The sequence below is a fragment of the Corythoichthys intestinalis genome, chromosome 19 (assembly GCF_030265065.1).
Source record: "Corythoichthys intestinalis isolate RoL2023-P3 chromosome 19, ASM3026506v1, whole genome shotgun sequence".
Classification (NCBI taxonomy): Eukaryota; Metazoa; Chordata; class Actinopteri; order Syngnathiformes; family Syngnathidae; genus Corythoichthys; species Corythoichthys intestinalis.
The window spans coordinates 761,472-780,861 of record NC_080413.1 but is presented as its reverse complement, the minus strand read 5'-3'; the positions used below and the strand labels follow the sequence as shown (position 1 = coordinate 780,861).

The window sequence follows — 19,390 nt, the reverse complement described above, 5'->3', positions numbered from 1 at the left end:
TGGTTGTCAGGAGGGAATGCTCTGTAACTGCCTGTTCTTGTTCCAAACCGTCATTCCAGTAGATGACGGTAATGCCCCACGGTACCGAGGGGTAAACTGCCAATAAACAAAACGAAGAAGATATCTTTTTACTGTTTCCAGGACCGGATCCGCGCGCCTTGTCGGATACTTCTGCCAACCCATTGATCTGTGTCCACGGAAAGAACTTTTCGTGCACTTGCAAAAAATATTTTTTGTGCTTGAAAACGGTTCTAAACCTGCAAAATTATTTTGAGGGCGTTTTTTTTTCTTTTTTGCTATTGCTATTGCCATTTTCCCCCTGAGTGCTATTATTTTTAATTTTGGAAAATGCACAATTGTTTTAAGAGCACAAATGATTTTTATAAACAAAAAAATTTAGGACAGTACTTGTCGAAATCTAGTTTTGACTCCATTTGACGGTGTCAAGTTTTTTTTTTTTTTTACCGAGGCTAATTCGGAATCCCGCCCTGTTGTGGGTTGTCCTTACAGAGCGGGTCACGCGGGGGTCTCAGTTGTTTTCAACAAAACACATCAGACCAGCCCAAGCATGGATGTGACGACCGCGTTATCATTCCCTCTGAGCGCAAGCTCCTTGCTGGCCTCTGTGCTGCTCCTCCTCGCCGCCTATGTGGCCTGCCGGTCGGCCTCCAGTCGGCCGAATCTCCGTCGTGCATCGGAGCCTCCGGGGCCCAGGCCGCTACCCTTGCTCGGGAATCTGCTGCAGCTGAACTTGCGCGCACCGCATCGGACCCTCTTGAAGGTGAGCGAAGACGTGCGCGCACATGCGTTGGCAGGCTGAAACGCGTTTAGCAATCCGGATGTAGAAATTGCAACTGCGACAATTTTGGGGGGAATGGGTGCGTCACAGTGATTCCCAATCACTATTTTAGGACTGTAAGCCAACTTGATTGATGAGGTAGTACGAACAGCGTTTATTTGGAACCTCCATGAAGCAACCAAGTTTGCTCGGTGCGATGGTTTAGTAATTGCACTTTTAGACTCTTGCTACAGTTGCACCCCTTTGGTGTCCTTCCAACACCAAAGATGTTAAAAATTAGCTACAAGACATTGGCTCTTCCACAAAAGGACACACAGACAGAGCATCATTTTACCTAAACACACAGTCATTTGGCCATTTGGGGGCCCAAAGCAAAATAATGCCAAGGGGCCCATATTTTTGGCCCACCATTTCGTCAGTGTAATGTGAAACCCATACAAGCAATCCAACCCATACATCCATATTTTGTATATTAATCAGATTTTCTTGCACTGCATACTTCAAATTTCTCACCCCAAATGATTGTTAGTACTTACAGTAGATGGCGCCAAACCTTTTTCTAAAAGAGGAAAAGAAAAAAGTTAAGAACTTTAATTTTTTAAGCTTGTAATCAAGAATCAAAACTCAGAAAAGTCAAACAAAGCAAACTAGAAAACAAAATAAGAATATAAATAAACAATTTCAGTCTCACAATGTACTGTCAAAACCAGTACACAGTACACAACTGTTATATAAAGTGAAAGTCAAATATCACAACAGCAAATAAAGTATATACAGTCAGATAATGTATATATATTGAAACAAATGAATTGCACAAACAGAAGCCATGACTAACTTACAATTAAAAGCTTCCTTTATGGCTTCCTTCAAGTATAAAGTGCAAAAAATTTAAACAGGAAACTTAAAGAACTTTTGTTTTTTAAGCTTGTAATCAAGTATCAAACTCACATAAAAAATGCAATCTGTAGTCATCAAAATAGGATTTAAATTAAACAATTTCACAGTCTGCACAGCTTCCTTCAAGTGTAAAGTGCAAAAAAAAAGTAAACAGAAAAACTGTTAACAATTAAAAAAATATATACAAAATACAAATAAATATAATATTTCAAGCCATGGCCATTAAATCACTAAGATTGTTGATGATTTGTAAATGATTACTATGACTTTTTTTTTTTTTTTTTTTTTAAGTTGAAAGTTATTAGACAACTTTTATGCTAACTGTTAACTCTACACTTGTGAGAAAAAAACAGCAATGGCCAGATTTGAATTCTTTCCAGTTTTCTGTGTCCTCGCCACCCATTGTGACTTAAATACTTTTAATGTTCAAGATGTCCAAGAAGTATGGCCCAGTGTTCACCTTCCACATGGGTCCCAAGAAGGTGGTGGTCCTGGCTGGATACCAGACGGTGAAGGAGGCCCTGGTCCAGCACGCTGAAGAATTTGGCGAACGGGAACCTTTTAACACTGTGAAGGAGGCCAAGCTGGAGCATGGTAAAAACACAAAACGAGAAAGTGTTGCACCGATAGCATTTTTAGCTCCCGATTGCGATAGCCGGCTGATGCTGATACTGCGCCAATACCACGTTTTTTGGGGAAAAATGATCATACTAAATGACTTCATACTCACCCGAATGTAACGTAAAGCCTGAGTTATGCTACTGCGTTGCGGTGACGGCGAAGCGACTACGGCGTCAATAGTTCTGCCGCGTTGCTCTGTAATTCACCGCCAAGCAAATAGAGGGGTGTGGCGTTGTGTTTGTAGGGTTTTGGGGGACTCTTGATGACTTCTAGTTTTCTTCCGGTTACACTGCTACACTAACGGAGATCAAACGCTTGAATGTGGATCTTCAGCTCATCAACATTGAACAACAAATGTTGATCATACAAATGTTGAGGCACAGGAGACGCAGAAGACTGTTTCGGAGGCGGTCTGGCGGACTGTTGATGCCCTCACATTACGTATTCCCTCCTTGGGTGGAAGCCAGCAAGCTGTGGCGGCTAGCACTGTGTCCAGCGTATTGTCCGAGGTCTGCAAAGAATTGTGGACAGCCCTCCAGCCCAATTTTTTTGTCCTACAACCAGCCAGTGGGAAGCCATAGCAGATTTCTGGCAGCTATGGAACTTCCCAAACTGCGTTGTAAGCCTTGATGGTAAACACGTTATCATAAAAGCACCGAGGCACTCTCACTCAGTGATTATCAATCAAGTATGTGAACTGTCTAGTTGAAAATTAAACATCAAAACAACTCTTTTGGCACGTAAATAAGTCACAGACTCACAGTAATCATTTGTTCACAATAAATGATGAAGTGCACCAACCAAAAATACGACATAAAGTGATAAAAAGCTGGCAGTTTTTGGGTGACAATTCGATTCCGAACACACACATACTTGTCTCGGTGGTTCTTCTATTTCTTTGTTCAATTGCTGGCTGACCACCAGCCCCGTATTTTCAGCAATCTCCTCCCCGAATTGCTTGCCATTTGGCAATCTTCAACAGGTCTTGACGAGACATTGTAGAAGTTGTCGTACTTGCTCTTCGTTGATACTCTCGTCGGCTTTGTCCATTTTGGGTGTATCAAATTCATGTTTGACAATGGCGGTGATTTCGTACTGAACCGGAAACACCAGTCAGAGCGGCCCAATCACAGTCCATTTCCACCACGTCACACGTGTTCGCAACGCGAAGTCAGAAAATTGTGAAGGAACACAAAAGGCTACGGCGGAGAGTTCTAAATCGGGTCTGCCTTGACGCCGCAGGTCTGCCGCAGTAGTAACTCGGCCTTAAGTCCTAACTATCTTATTTTTAAAAGATTATTTTGACAATGTCTAAGCATCTGCGCAGACATTGGCTACCATTGACAGCGCTAGATGTCTGATCCGTGCCATATCCGTATGGGTGCGACACAATTAGAAAGCACGCAGGAAAGTGACGATACATTGCGGCTCACCCTAGGCGTCGTTTGGAACAATGGCGACTCGTGGAAGGAGATGCGTCGCTTCACTTTGAGCAACCTGAAAGACTTTGGGATGGGAAAAAAAGCGTGCGAGGACAAGATCATTGAGGAATCTCAGCACCTCTTGGAAGTCTTCAGGAACTTCAGAGGTAACCCACAGTCACGTCATCTTCCATGGTGTCTGAAATACCTGGTGACTCAGGGTGGTGTCGCTTCTGGTTTCAGGTGAAGCATTCGATACCCAGCAGGCGGTCAACTACGCCGTGTCCAACATCATCTGCTCGCTGGTGTTTGGCAGCAGATTCCAATATGATGACCCCGCTTTCAGGGCCATGGTTTGGCGCACGGGCAGAGGCATTCAGATAGTGAGCGGTCCAACCTTACAGGTAGTATGAGCGAGCGCCCGTCCACCGAGCCTGACCGTGCACGTATGTAAATATTGCTCCCGTCCAGTTGTACAACATGTATCCGTGGCTGGGCAAGTGGATCTCCTGGGCTAGAGAGGAGCTACGCCAAATGGGGATGGCCAACAGAAAGCAGGCCACTGAACTGATCCGGAGTCTGAAGGACACGCTGGATCCGCGGAGCAGCCGAGGCTTCGTGGACGCCTTTCTCATCCGCCAGCAACAGTTGGAGGTCCCGAACCGACCTGAAACGATTGACCATTTCCATATGGAAAGTTCAATTTTGTTTGGCAGGACTCTGGCGACGTGGGTCACTACCACGATCCCAACCTGCTGATGACCGTCTCTAACCTGTTCGCCGCCGGCACGGAAACGACCTCCACCACGCTCAGATGGGCGCTCCTTTTCATGGCCAAGTACCCCCACATTCAAGGTGTGCCCACGCTTCTGAGCTAGATGATATCACTAACAAAAACTATTGCCTGTAGTGGTATTGCACTGGTACTGCACTAAAATGTCACGGTTGTCCGGAGTAGTAAGAAATAACGCACCGTTGCTGTGCAATTTGTACTTTGAGATTTAGTTTCCAACCCCTACCCAAGACATTATGCTGCAAAATTTGGTGGTAGTCTTCATAATGCCATGCACACGATCAAACAGTCCACTGCCAGAGGCAGCGAAGCAACCTCAAAACATCAGGGAACCTCCGCCAGGTTTGACTGTGGGGACCGTGATCTTTTCTTTGAAGGCCTCTTTTTTTTTTTTCTGTGAACTTTATGTTGATGCCTTTTGTCATATTTGACCGGAGAACATTCTTCCAAAATTTTTTTGGCTTTCTCATGTTAGTTTTGGCAAAATCCAGCCTGGCTTTTTTATCTGGGTCAGAAGTGGGGTCTTCCTGGGTATCCTACCATAGACCTCCTTTTCATTCAGACACCGATGGATAGAACGGGTTGACACTGTTGTACCCTCAGACTTGTGTGGTTGTTAGTCGAGGTTCTTTATCCACCATCCGCGCAATCTTTCGTTGAAATCTCTTGTCAATTTTTCTTTTCCATCCGCATCTAGGGATGTTAGCCACAGTGCCGTGGGCTTTACACTTAGTATAGTGCGCACGGTAGACACAGGAACATTCAAGTCTTTGGAGATGGACTTGTAGCCTTGAGATTGCCCGTGTTTCCTCACAATTTTACTTCTCAAGTCCTCAGACAGTTCTTTGGTCTTCTTTCTTTTCTCCTTGCTGAATGTGGTACACACAAGGCCACAGGACAGGGGTTGTCAACTTTAATCCATTTTAACTGGCTGCAAGTGTGATTGCCGCCACCCATTATGTGCCACAGGTAAGTAATAAGTGCTGTTAATTACACAAATTAGAGAAGCATTGATTGATGATGATTTTTTAAAGCGTGCCAATATTTTTGTCCGGCCCATTTTTGGCTATTTTGATATTACTACCAAAGCATTTGTAATTGCATTTTTTTTCTGGGAGAAATTGAGCATTATCTGACAGTTGCAGGGGTGCCAATACTTTTGGCCAGCAGTGTATAACAAAAGAACAATTGGCTAACTTGCACAGCAAAAGTCCGCTAGCTTAAAATGCTATGAAATGCCAACGTTTTTTGTTTTTTTTAAACAATACTTTTCACTAGGCCTGAACGATATTGGAAAAAACTATTGCTGCGATTTTTTGGGGGGTTTGCGATATTATATTGCGATATTTTTAAAAAAAAAAATTTTTTTTTTTTTTTTAAAGAAATTTTCACTAGATGACTTGAATAGCTGTTTGAAAAGACTTTGGATGACTCCCAATGACCAGTGTACAGTGATCCCTCGTTTTTCGTTCCGCGATAAGTGAAAAGACGCGAAGTTGCGCCCCCAAATTTTTATTTTTTTGTGTGTGTGCTCAATGTATTTATTCAGATTTAGCATTGGAAAGAGATACATATAAGGCATGTTTTTTTCTTACTTTTTCCCCAAAGTATGATTAAAAAATATATATATTAATAAATGGTTTGAAGCACTTCAAATGTAATAATTATGATCGGTTTTAAACATAACTGTTCAACCAAATCATTTTTGAACAAGAATAAAGTACTGTAGTAGAAAAATGCTTGGCTTTATTAAATACTTTTGTTTATCTACCTTAGCTGTGACTCTTGGTGGACATGTAGAAATTACAAACTCCTCATGATCACTTCTGGGATTTAATTTATATGTCTTAAATGTCTCCACACACACACACACATATATTCATTCCAAAGCAGCTTCCTTGCAGAAACTGTTTAACAAGTTAAACGATGATTGACAGCTGCTGCGCTGTGATGTCCGCTTCTTTGGCAAGATCAAAGATCATTAGCTTTAATAAGCAAGTGCTGCAGTGACTGTGAGGTTCAAAGACCTTGGAGAGGGAGGGTGTGAGGCTCTGCGCAGAGCAGAAAGCAGGGCGTATGTGGATTAAAAAAAATAAAAACTATCGCACGTCCTTGCAGTGGGACTATCGCGCACGCACACATCGTGATGGCGATGTTTAAATGATATATCGTTGAGGCTTACTTTTCACAAATCGTTCAAACACATATTCCAACAAAAAAAAAAAAAAAACCTGTTAAATATACTTCTAAACTAACTGCGGATGCATAAACAATTATATTACAACAAACAAAAACTTTCAATATAACCTTATGTTGGGCTTAACAAGGAGCAGCTGGAATCAGCCATGTTAGATGTCATTTTCATTTCAACCATGTTAATGTGTTTTTTTTCTTCCATTTTAATGTCATTTTCACTGTTGCCACTAGAGGGCAGCATATCCACCCAAATTAATCAAACTAAATAAAAACACTTTCAAAACAAACCATTAAAATGCCACTCTAATTAAACAACTCCTCGAAGCAGCAAAGTTCGATTCGAAGCTTTTATTAATCGAATTACTCGGCTTAATCGATTAATCAGTGCAGCACAAGTCCATCCACTTGAAGCTTCTAGAAAGCAGTTGAGAAATAAGATACTTATTCCTTCATTTGAATGCCAATGCATTGACTTTGATGGAAACCTCGCCCCTTCCAATACGGCCGCTGAGGCCACGTCAGTTGCACGCCAGACATTGGCCGATCACACGTAGCCAGTCGTCAGAATTGTGAGTTAAATATATGATATCAGTGCAAGACTGAACGCCACAATGGCGTTTTGCTAAACTAACATACTTGGATGATGGGAACCCTCAGAGAAGGTCCAGCAGGAGCTGAAGCGCGTCATCGGAGATCGGCAGGTCCAGGCGGAGGACCGGAAGAATTTGCCCTTTACCAATGCAGTCATCCACGAGACGCAACGAGTGGCCGACATCGTTCCCATGTCGCTGCCTCACCGGACCAGCCGGGACGTCACCTTCCGGGGTTTCTTCATCCAAAAGGTGTGTTGGAAAATTCATACCGTATTCGACCTTATTCTGTGGATGATTTTGCACAAAAAGCACAAAAGCCACTTTTTGGCTAAAATGTAGTCCAATTTTCACTAAAATTTTACCGAAAAACTTTGCCATATATTTTCAAGCTTTGTCAGCTTCAATGCATTCCTAAAGATTTTCAACTGGGACAATCTCTTGTGGCCCAAAAAACCTCAAATTGTTTTTTTGACAGTGGACTACGGTGTACCCGCTCCTAACGTCCGTTCATCAGGACGAGAGCCAATGGGAGAAGCCCGCGTCCTTCCATCCTCAGCATTTCCTGGACCGGGACGGAAAGTTCATCAAACCCGACGCTTTCATGCCCTTTTCCGCCGGTGGGTTTCAGTCTCAATCTAGCTTCGGTTTTGGTCCAGCTCTGGTCTCAGTTTCACTCTTGACTCCCAAAAGTCTGATTTTAGCGATTCCTGATTTCAATCAAGTTTGGCTCAAGTCTCGCCCATGGTCTCGAGCAGTTATATGATTATTGATTCAAACTAATATTCTGGCAACTTGAATATGTCAATATTTTTTGAAGCCCCCCCTAAAATATGCCTAATGACGCCACTGGTCTTGAGCACAACACTAAATGGAATATTCCTTAGGATTGTTAAGCAAAATTTTTCTAACAGCAGCACCCTCCGCTGATCACCCCGTAGGTCGCAGGGCGTGTCCGGGCGAGAGTCTGACGCGCATGGAGCTCTTCATCTTCTTTGTCACGCTCCTGCAGCACTTCCGCTTCCGGCCTCCGGCAGGGATGGCAGAGGACCGACTGGACCTCACGCCCTGCGTGGGCTTAACACCCGCCCCCGTCCCCCATCGACTTCGCGCCATTAGCCGGCTGATCGCCTGAGGTCGAGTTGGCTCCATTTGGTGCTTTGTTTTTCTTTTGTAATTGTCTCACCTGATCATTTCAAAAATATCGACTGATAAGCATGCACGACTTTTGCCCAAAATGTGGAAATGTAATGCTCACAACAGAAGAAAAAACATGAATGACAGTAAAGATGATGGAACACATTTTGAAAGTGTCTTTATCATGTTTCAGTGCTGATTTTGTGTCTATTTGTAGAAACCACTTTGCGATCTATATACGTGTCTAAAATATAATGTCAAACATTTTGGTTTAAAGAATACAGGTTGTCATGCATTAACTTTGTACTCTTCAATAAGGGGTGATACCCTGAAAGCCGGTCGTCTTCCAATGTACTGCCCAAAACGGTGAGTTTCCTTTGTGCACTGCCCAACAGCCAGCTAACATTGAATGCACCTCCATAAATCACAAGGCTTGGTCTTTTCTTGCTTTTATGTGAGGACACTCACTTTAATATTGTGAAACTACAACACAAAAAAAAATCCACAAATTCAACACTCAATATACAACAAACTGCACAATACACTTACATAACTATTATACAGATAGCACAACTTGCTTGAGCTACTAGCCATTGGCTGGCCTCTACAACACACCAACAACTTAATAAGTGTTGTACATTTGACCCTTCACCATACACTGCCCATCCATATGGTATTATAAACATAAAATACATTTCCGAGGCAGAAACGTAACAGAAAGCATTCACGAGTGTCAATGCCACTGCTAGACACCGCACTGTGAAAGTGAATAAGCTTATGAGCCAAACTGTGAAAAAAAAATAGATGCCGCGAATTATTCTGACCAACAGGTGGCAGCTATGTACCGCAAATGGTTAACTGATGTTCCATATTATTGCATAAAGCCAGCACACCCACTATTCACAAATACAGGTGAGTGTATACGTCACAACGGGCCTCTGAAAAAGTTGACAATAGCGTACCGCACGAATGGTACTTTTAGACCATGACTTCACCATCGTAACGCGGAAGTGGGACATTACAGACACACCCTCGCATTTTCTCCGGTAATCTTTTAAAAAGAACGTGCCAATCAAACACGACTGCTATGGAACTTGTAGAAACAACTCTAGACATGACGACATATGAAGGATGTTTTCTCAACACGTTTCCCGAAACCAAAAACTCGGACGAAAAATGTGAAAAATGGATCAACTTGCGCGGACGTCCAAAAGACCAGCAAGGTATGCAGTAAACATTTTGTTGGGGGCCATGGTACTACAGAGGTCAAAGAGGTAAGCCATTTTGATATTTTGACTTATTTTTTAGCTTGGCGTTTTGCCGTGCTGATTCTGTCTGACGATGAATGACCTGAAAAAAATGAAAACGGTGTCTGATTGCCACCGTTATTTTCTGTTGTAAAAAAAAAAAAAAAAAACTTTAGTAAGGGGGAAGTTTAAATAAATGATAAAGATTTTTTTTTATGAAAAAATGAAAAGTGTTTGTTGGCTGTGAGTGGCATTTGCGCTCACTACACAAAAATAGCCATGAAAATTACCCCAAGAATGCTCAGAGACATAAAACAACCAGAGATTATAATATATAAGAAAGACTGAGCATATGGTGGTAAAGCATAAATTGTTGAAACAGGAGAATGTCATTGTACGTGGCGTAAGGAAATGCACACAAGAAAAAGGTGTCGATAAAAAAGCTAACACTGGATCAGGTCTCTCATCTCTTTAACTCAGTACTTCTCAAATAGTGGGGCGCGCCCCCCTGGGGGGGCGCAGAGCAATGCCAGGGGGGGCGCATGTGACCTCGGGGAACATGTTTTATGTGTTTTTTTTTTTTTTTTTTTTTTTTTTTGCCGTACTGGAATAAAGTGTACTTGCACATCCACTCAGTAGGTGGCAGTGGCGCTCTCATTTTCAGAGTGCGCGCAGTATTTTTGAACTAAGGAAGAGCACTCAGCACACACAGACAACAGATATGAAGAGCAGTGCGCCACCGCCGTTTTCGAAAGCCGTTTTCCGACCGGACTCACTCACGCAGCGACCCACTGTCTTGTCCGGTTCTCACGTCGCCGCCCGAGAAGTGCCATTTTCGGCTTGGGATCGTCACGACGACTGCCCTCACCTACGGTTCTACCTCGGCCGCCGTGAATGCGCTTTTTTTCGAGCCGTTTGCCTTTTAGCTTTGACTTTTAATACTGTGGGTGATGATGAAAGACCACTGTTTACTGTGTCTAAAAATAATTATAGCAGATAGCAAGAAGCCAAATCAATCATTGTTAAGCCGCTTGATTTTTTCAGTGAAAACGTGCCGTATATTGCCAACAATCGTCCTGCTTTGTCAGTGTTCTATCAGTAAGCCAGTGAGCATTGTTAGCATGCTAATTGAAAAATAACTCCACATCATTGCAAAGGAGGTAAATACTGTGAGCAGCAAAAATAAAAACTGTCCTGTCCAAGGACACTTCCCCCCCCCCCTTTTATTCAGATTTGTTTTTTCGGTCAAATTTTTTGGCACATTGTCCTTATGAGTGAATGTTTCTAATCAATTTTAATTTGGTATTATTTACTGATTTTATTACATTTTATTTTTCTGTATCAAATGGTCAAAAATGTACCTTGAGTGTATTTTTTTAGTTTGGATGTGAATTTTTTTTTTTAATTCAGGCAAATTGATGCACATCAAGTCTTCTCTGTTACAAACAAAACAATGTTTATAATAAAGTTATACTTTATTATAAGTTGATCTATGTTACTTTTTTTCTTTATTAGAAAAAAAGGACACAATGTTAGGCAGATGCATATTTATAATAGTAATTTTATAGACAAATGATACTATTTACAGTGGCGGCAGAGAGTTTGGGGGGGCGCGAAACATTTACGTCTTCCTTGGGGGGGCGTGACAGAAAATAATTGAGAAGCACTGCTTTAACTGAACATTTGTATGTTCTTCCATAGAATTTGGCCAGTGAATTTGGCACCAGGGACATCATTTTCAGACAGAATTGGTAGGTTTAGCTCGGTAAACATCTCCTTTGCACTCTATTTCCATTCTTTTAATATTAGGGACAAACGGGCTGTTGACCCGTCTAGCAACAATTGCTAACGTCATGAATGTTAATTAGCAAAAGTGACGTGTTGCTTGCGTTACGCAATTTAAAGAGGGAGTGACTTGGCGATATCATCCCAGTGAGAAGAGTCATCTTAAAAAGTAAAAATCGCTCGTCGAACAAGATAAAATATATGTAAAATTACGCCACGCAAATAGGCTACAAATAAAGCTCAAGGGTACTGCCCTGTTGTGGGTTGTCCTGACCGAAAGAGTCACACGGGGGTCTCACTCGCCTTCACAGACTCAAGCCCGCTCAAGCATGGATGTGACGGCAGCGTTGTTATTTCCTCTGAGCTGCAGCTCCGTGCTGGCCTCTGTGCTGCTCGTCCTCGCCGCCTATGCTGCCTGGCGGTCGGCCTCCAGTCGACCGGATCCCCGGGGTGCCTTGGAGCCACCTGGGCCCAGGCCGCTACCTCTGCTCGGTAATCTGCTGCACCTGAATTTGCGCGGACCGCATCTAACCCTCTTGGAGGTGAGCGCGCATGCGTTGGCGGGTCTGTGACGGGCTTTGCAACCCGAATGTAGAAATTGGTCAACGTTATCGATGAGGTAGTACGAAAATCGTTTATTTCGAACCGCCAAAAACGACCAAAAATTGCAACTGCGACATTTTTTTTCGGGAATGGCTGCGTCACAATGATTCCCAATCACTATTTTGGGACTGTTAGTCAACGTTATCGATGAGGTAGTACGAAAATCGTTTTTTTTCCGAACCGCCAAAAACAACCAAGTTTGTTCGGTGCAATCGTTAAGTGGTGCACTTTTAGACTTGCTGCAGTTGCACCCTTTTGGTGACATTCCAACACCAAAAAAGGTTCAAAATTAGCCACAAGGACGCATTAAGTTAAGCAATCCACAATACAAGCTCTTCCACAAAAGGACACAGACGGAGCATCATAGATAATGTGTCCATAATAGCTAAGGGTTAATATTGTCAGGGTACAAATTTTCTTTCACTTGATATCTATACTTATTGGATTGCATTTTCAATAGTACAGCACTAAAAAAACAAAAAAAACAACTTTACACTTGTAACCGGGTCGGGCAAGGCAAGCCCCTTGGTAACAAAACAGGTCTGGCAAAATTAATGAAGCAGATGTGGTGGCAACAATGAACAATTTATTTTGGTTTGGTGAATTTATTTTAACAAAATCATTAATAAAACACATACTTTAATTCAAACTTCATAAAAATCCATGAATATTTGGAAAAAAAACAAAATCACTGCAAACAACTCAAGTGAAAATACCCTAAATCAAGAAAAAGGCAAAACAAAGGAAAATTCCAACTAAAGTTGTACGCCCAGTTAAATTCTTTAAAACGATTTGAATGGCGAAAACAGAAATTAAAGAGAGAAAAAGGGAACTAAATTAAACAGCAGTGGCCGAATGAGCTCCCAGTCCATGTGGCCACTGTTAACAACAATAGGTTAAAGCAGGGGTGCTCAATGTTTTTTGCTCCAAGATCTATTTTTAAATGAGACAACCTCCCGCGATCTACCTTGAGAGGAGGGTGAACTAAAAAAAAAAAAGAAAAATTTAAAATGTACAGTTACAGTAATTATGCTTTGTGAGCAACATATGAGGTTATGTTGCTCACAAAACAAACAATTGTGTACATTAAAAAATATATAAATAAAAAAATGGACAGTAAATTATGTTTGCTCACATAACATAATTAACTATGTACATTTAAAAAAAAAAAAAAATTTTTTTTCTTTTGGATGCTGCGAGCTACCCACACTAGCGTTGCAATCGACTGGTCGATCGCGATCGATGTAATGCGCACCCCTGGGTTAAAGTATTCAACACAATTAGCTCAAGAAAATGTAAAAGTACCTCATACAGCTAGCTCTCCTCACAAACTGGTTCTCAGCAGGTCTCAAGTCTTCCTGGACAAACGGCAAACAACCTGGCTCATGCACAGGTGCTGAGCATGAGCTAATTTATAGTGCCTGCTGGAGGAGTGGCAGTCAATTGAGCATGATGCGTTTGAGACTGTGGGAAAATTGGGCACCCCAACTTTCCACCTTGTTACACACTGTTGTTTCTTCATTATTATTTTTGACAACTAATCTTGCACAAATCTCCCATAAAATTAATAGGAAATGACTTAAAATTCACAGGCAGTGACCTGGCAATGCCCCAAAATCAAAAGGAAGTGACCAGGAATTGCTCCAAAATCCAAGTCAGAATTATTTATAGCAAGAAACCGCACATTCAGATGTGGACACCATTCAATGATTGGTAAATGATTACCATGAGTTTTTTTTTTTTTTTAAAGTTGCAAGTTATCTAATAACTTTTATGCTAACCGTTAACTCTAAACTCATGAGAAAAAAACTAGAAATGGCCAGATTTGAATTATTTCCAATTCTCTGTGTCCTCGCCACCCATCGTGATTTACATACTTTTAATGTCCAAGATGTCCAAGAAGTACGGCCCGGTGTTCACCTTCCACATGGGGCCCAAGAAGGTGGTGGTCCTGGCCGGATACCAGACAGTGAAGGAGGCCCTGGTCCAGCACGCTGAAGAATTTGGCGAGCGGGAACCTTTTAACACCGTGAAGGAGGCCAAGCTGGAGCACGGTAAAAGCACATGTTGCAATTAGAGAGCACGCAGGAAAGCAATGACACTTCGTGGCTCAATCCAGGCGTCATAATGACCAATGGCGACACGTGGAAGGAGATGCGTCGCTTCGCTCTGAGTAATTTGAAAGACTTCGGGATGGGGAAGAAAGCTTGTGAGGACAAGATTGTCCAAGAGTGTCAGCACCTCCTGGAAGTCTTCAGGAATTTCAAAGGTACTGGTCTTCTCCTATGCCTTCTGGTGGTCTTGTAATGTCTGCTTTTGCCTTGCCGGTTTCAGACGAAGCGTTTGACAACCATTGGCCTATCGACTATGCGGTGTCCAACATCATCTGCTCGCTGGTGTTCGGCAGCAGGTTCCGCTACGATGACCCCGCCTTCATGGCCATGGTGCGGCGCCACAGCAGAACCGTTCAGATAGTGGGCAGTCCATCCTTTCAGGTTAGGAGAGCGCCGTCCACCGAGCGAGAACGCATACATACGTGTGAAAAAACATTGCTCTTGGCCAGTTGTACAACATGTACCCGTGGCTGGCCAAGTGGGTCTCTTCGGCGAGAGAGGAGCTTCGCCGAGTGGCGACGGCCAACAGGAAGCAGGCCGCCGAACTGATCAGGGGTCTGAAGGACACGCTGGACCCGCACAACAGCCGAGGCTTTGTGGACGCCTTCCTCATCCGTCAGCGACAATTGGAGGTCCTGACCCGATGTGGAAAAATCTATCATTTCCATCTGGAAAATCCAATACTGCTTGGCAGGACTCTGGCGATGTGGGTCACTTCCACGATTCCAACCTCTTGATGACGGTCGCCAACCTGTTCGGCACCGGCACGGGAACGACCTCCACCACGCTCCGATGGGCGCTACTCTTCATGGCCAAGTACCCCCACATACAAGGTGGGCCCACGTCTCTGTGCGAAACAGAACTAGCGTTGCTCCGATATGGGTATCATTACCGATACGAGACTGATGATTTCACTGGTATCAGTGAGTACTATGGAATACCGATGCTGTGCAATATATACTTTTAGAGATCTAGTTTCCAATCACTGGTCGCCCTTCCAAGATGATGATAGATCGTCCAATCCTTTTGCTGTGAATTGAAATGCATGATTCGTAAACGTGCAATCCATTTGAAGCTTTAAAAAAATCACTTGAGAAATAAGCTAGTTATGACTTCATTTGAATGTCAATGCGCTGACTTTGATGGGAACCTCGCCCCTTCCAAAACGGGTGCAGAGGCCATGTTGGTTGCATGCCAGTCATTTGCCGAGACCGCATAGCTAGTTGTCAGAATCAGGATCATTATGTTAAGATAGCGACTTGGTTGATGGGAACCCCTCAGAAAAGGTCCAGGAGGAGCTGAAGCGTGTCATCGGAGATCGGCAGGTCCAGGTGGAGGACCGAAAGAACTTGCCCTTTACCGACGCCGTCATCCACGAGACGCAGCGACTGGCCGACATCACGCCTATGGCGCTGCCTCACCGGACCAGCCGGGACGTCACCTTCCGGGGCTTTTTCATCCAAAAGGTGTGTTGGAGACTTCATACGGTATTTGACTTTTACTCTGGGTATATGTTACAAAGCATAAAAAAACATAGATCTCTGCCAAAATTGGACAAAAACTTTTTCAATGGCCCTATTCATTTTTAATGGCACATTCAACTCCCGCAAACAAGTGTTCATTCACTTCAATTGATTTGCATCTCGACCTGCAAAAAAAAAATCTCCTGTGGCATTCATAAATTTTGACCCCAAAAAAACTGCCTAAAATAAAATTAACAATAAATGAACTCATTGCCAACTAACAACAATAGATATTCAATTCCTTTTATCTGGGAGGACTGGCTTAATTGCTCATCTTTGCATTCATTCATCCCTCTCTGTCCAAATGGGATTGAACATCTAGCGCTGTCAATAGCGGTTACTGAGTCAAGAAGTGACCCGAAAATGCACCAAAATCAATAGAAAGTGACCAAAAACCTACAGTCCCTGACAAAAGTCTTGTCGCTTATCCATTTTGTAGAAACAATTGCTAAGAACCTGACTTTGAATTATTCAATTGGTTTCAGAATGGCTCATCATATGAAAGCTAAGACCCTCTCAAATTATGTTGAATGTACAAAAATATTTGTTTCACTGAAAAAAGAGCTATTATTTAAGGAAGACATAAAGGTCAAATTTTGGCAAGACAAAAGTTTTTTCACTTACAGAAAGTAGTGTAAAAATTGAACAAAAAATGTACTTCAAATACAAAAATATGTTACATAACTTAAGCGAATTAAGTCGTGGTGCTGTGAGATCCAAATTAATATTTTGTATGACTTCCATGGGCTTTGGTAAGGATTCATACAATTTATTGATGAAGTCATCAGGAACATCAAAGAAAGCAGTCTTGAATGCCTCCCAGAGTTCATCAACATTCTTGGGTTTCGTCTTCCATGCTTCCTCTTTCATCCTGTTCATGTCTTGTGACTGGGCTGGCCAGTCCTGGGGGATCTTGATCTTCTTTGCCTTGAGGAACTTTGATGTAGAGATTGAAGTATGCGATGGAGCTGCAGAATTTGTCCCTTTTTATGGTAAGGAATATAAGAGGCAGCTAAGATTTGTTGATATTTCAGACTATTTATGTTGCCTTCCACCCTGCAGTTCTCTCACACATCCCCCATACTGGATGTAACCCCAGACCATGATTTTGCCACCACCAAACTTCACTGTTTTCTGAGTGAATCTCGGATCCATGCGGGCTCCAGTAGGTCTCCTGCAATATTTGCGACGACTGTGGTGTAATTCAATGGAAGATTCATCTGAAAAAATCCACCTTTTGCCACTTTTCCAGCGTCCATCCTTTTGACAGGCTGTGGGCCTTGGCAAATGCCACACGTGTTTTTTAATTGTCTGCACCCTGAGAGATCTGCAGTCTGAAATATCAACAAAATTTAGCTGCCCCTTACATTCCTAACCATAAAAAGGGACACATTCTGCAGCAGGATGGTGCTTCATCGCATACTGCAATGTCTACCTCAAAGTTCCTAAAGGCAAAGAAGATCAAGATCCTCCAGGACTGGCCAGCCCAGTCACCAGACAAGAACAGGATGAAAGAGGAAGCATGGTAGACGAAATCCAAGAATGTTGATGAACTCTGGGAGGAATGCAAGACTGCTTTCTTTGATGTTCCTGATGACTTCATCAATAAATTGTATGAATCTTTGCCAAAGCCCATGGAAGTCATACAAAATATTAAATTTGGATGTCACAGCACCGCTGCCTAATTCGCTTAAATTATGTAACATATTTTTGTATTTGAAGTACATTTTTTGTTCAATTTTCACAAAACTTTTGTCTTGCCAAAATTTGACCTTTATGTCTTCATTAAATGATCTTTTTTTCAGTGTAACAAATATATTTTTGTGCATTCAACATCATTTGGGAGGGTCTTAGCTTTCAAATGAGCCATTTCTGAAACCAATTGAATCATTAAAAGTCAGGTTATTAGCAAATGTTTCTACAAAATGGATAAGCGACAAGAATTTTGTCAGGGACTGTACTGTGAGTGACCTATTTTGTAGTTATTGAGGAATATTTTATGTCTCCCGACAGTGGACGACGGTGCACCCCCTCCTGACGTCAGTCCTTCAGGATGAGAGCCAATGGGAGAAACCCACCTCCTTCCATCCTCAGCATTTCCTGGACCGGGACGGAAAGTTTGTCAAGCCTGATGCATTCATGCCCTTTTCTGCGGGTGAGTATTGGTCATGCTTTTGATTTAGTTTTGGGCTAATTTTGGTCTCGTTTCAATCTCAGTCTTACTTTTGCTCTCGTTTTGGCCTTGTTACGTCCCATGGACGGCTCGCTAAGGACGTAGCATAAAACAAGCCACACAAATTTACAAGTGGACACAAATTTATTTACAATAATCAAACTCGCAATGAATATATACAGAATGCCGAAGAAGCGTGACTTCAGGGTAAGCCCAGGCCAAAACAACAAACAAAAGGAACTACACTTTAACCCCACCCGCTAACTAAACCCTGATAATGAAAAAGAACAAAGAAAAGACCGCCACTAACCTAGCCTCTTACGCTAAACAAAACAGGAGAAAACGGGTTGAACAGAAATGGCGACTTACCCCTACTTCAGTGCTCTTATTTACAGTGGTGAAGAAAAACGATCCAATAATGAATAAACACAAAAGACCTCACTGAAAAAGCGGGAGTGTATCAAACTAGCGATCAAATGCAAACGAGAGTGAATGGCGAGCAAACAGCTGGCGAGGAGGACCGCAGCAGAATGCTGTCAAATGCGACCTCCCGGAGCGTTGACAGCGGCAGGTTTTTGAAGCCAGCCTTTTTTCGTGGCCAATCAGCAGCGGCGACGTCGTCGGTCTGTCCAGCATCGATCAGCGTTCGTCATAGCGGGAGGGGAAGCAGCCAGCTGGTGGAGGCGACGATCAGCTGACTGGAAGAGTCTCAGAAAATTAACTATTAAACGGCCAGGGGCCGTCACAGGCCTCTGCCCTCTTCCGGTCTCAGTCTCGACTCCCTGAAGTCTAATCTTAGCGATTCCTGAAGTGTCTTGGTCCATTGTCTCAAGCACAACAGTTAATGGAATATTTCTGAGGATTGTTGAGTAGCAGTAAAAAAACAGCCATGTTTGCTAACGGCAGCACTCTCCGCTGGTCACCCCGCAGGTCGCAGGGCGTGTCTGGGCGAGAGTCTGGCACTCATGGAGCTCTTCATCTTCTTCGTCACGCTCCTGCAGCACTTCCGCTTTCGGCCTCCGGCAGGGATACCGGAGAACCGACTGGACCTGACGCCCCGCGTGGGCTTCACGCTCGCCCCCGCCCCCCATCGGCTTCGCGCCATTAGCCGGCTGACCGGCTAACGTTGTGTCGGCTCCGTCTGTGTAACATATTTATGTCACACTGCTGTTGCCATAGTGTGCACTTCCTGTGGGTGTGGTATGACAGTACAAAAGGAATCTCTGTGATGTGTCAGGGGGACATATGCTGAGAAGCACGCTGAATAAAGAAGTGTTGTTCCATTCAAGTCTCGGCCTGACATGTACTTAGATTAAGATTTCTGTTCAATCTGGTTGTTTGCTGTGGGTGAGGAGAGTGATTGTGCCACAGCCACTGTGTGCTAAAATGCTTGCGCAGTTGCATGCAGGTCACAGTGGTATTTTTAAAATGAAAGAAATGGCGAGAAGTTATTTTTGGTGGCCAGCATTAGATAAACAGATAGAAGAGACA

General features: G+C 43.0%; 1 protein-coding gene across 2 annotated transcripts; it reads left to right on the top strand.

The window, feature by feature from the left end:
* Positions 1–542: 542 nt before the first annotated feature.
* On the top strand, positions 543–19,374 carry LOC130907613 (cytochrome P450 2K4-like). 2 transcript variants are annotated; one of them, XM_057822908.1, is made up of 15 exons: positions 543–781; positions 2,128–2,290; positions 3,756–3,905; positions 3,982–4,142; positions 4,210–4,392; positions 11,132–11,139; positions 11,851–12,028; positions 13,981–14,143; positions 14,209–14,358; positions 14,424–14,584; positions 14,653–14,835; positions 14,898–15,036; positions 15,485–15,669; positions 17,740–17,881; positions 18,830–19,374. In XM_057822908.1, exons 1-15 carry the CDS (start codon positions 569–571, stop codon positions 19,021–19,023), a joined length of 2,373 nt encoding a protein of 790 aa, XP_057678891.1. In that variant the 5' UTR covers positions 543–568; the 3' UTR covers positions 19,024–19,374. The 2 variants fall into 2 exon arrangements, with proteins under 2 accessions (XP_057678891.1, XP_057678890.1); XM_057822907.1 differs by lacking the exons at positions 11,132–11,139; positions 11,851–12,028; positions 13,981–14,143; ... (5 more) ...; positions 17,740–17,881; positions 18,830–19,374 and adding exons at positions 4,455–4,593; positions 7,385–7,569; positions 7,796–7,937; positions 8,259–8,615.
* Positions 19,375–19,390: the final 16 nt, after the last annotated feature.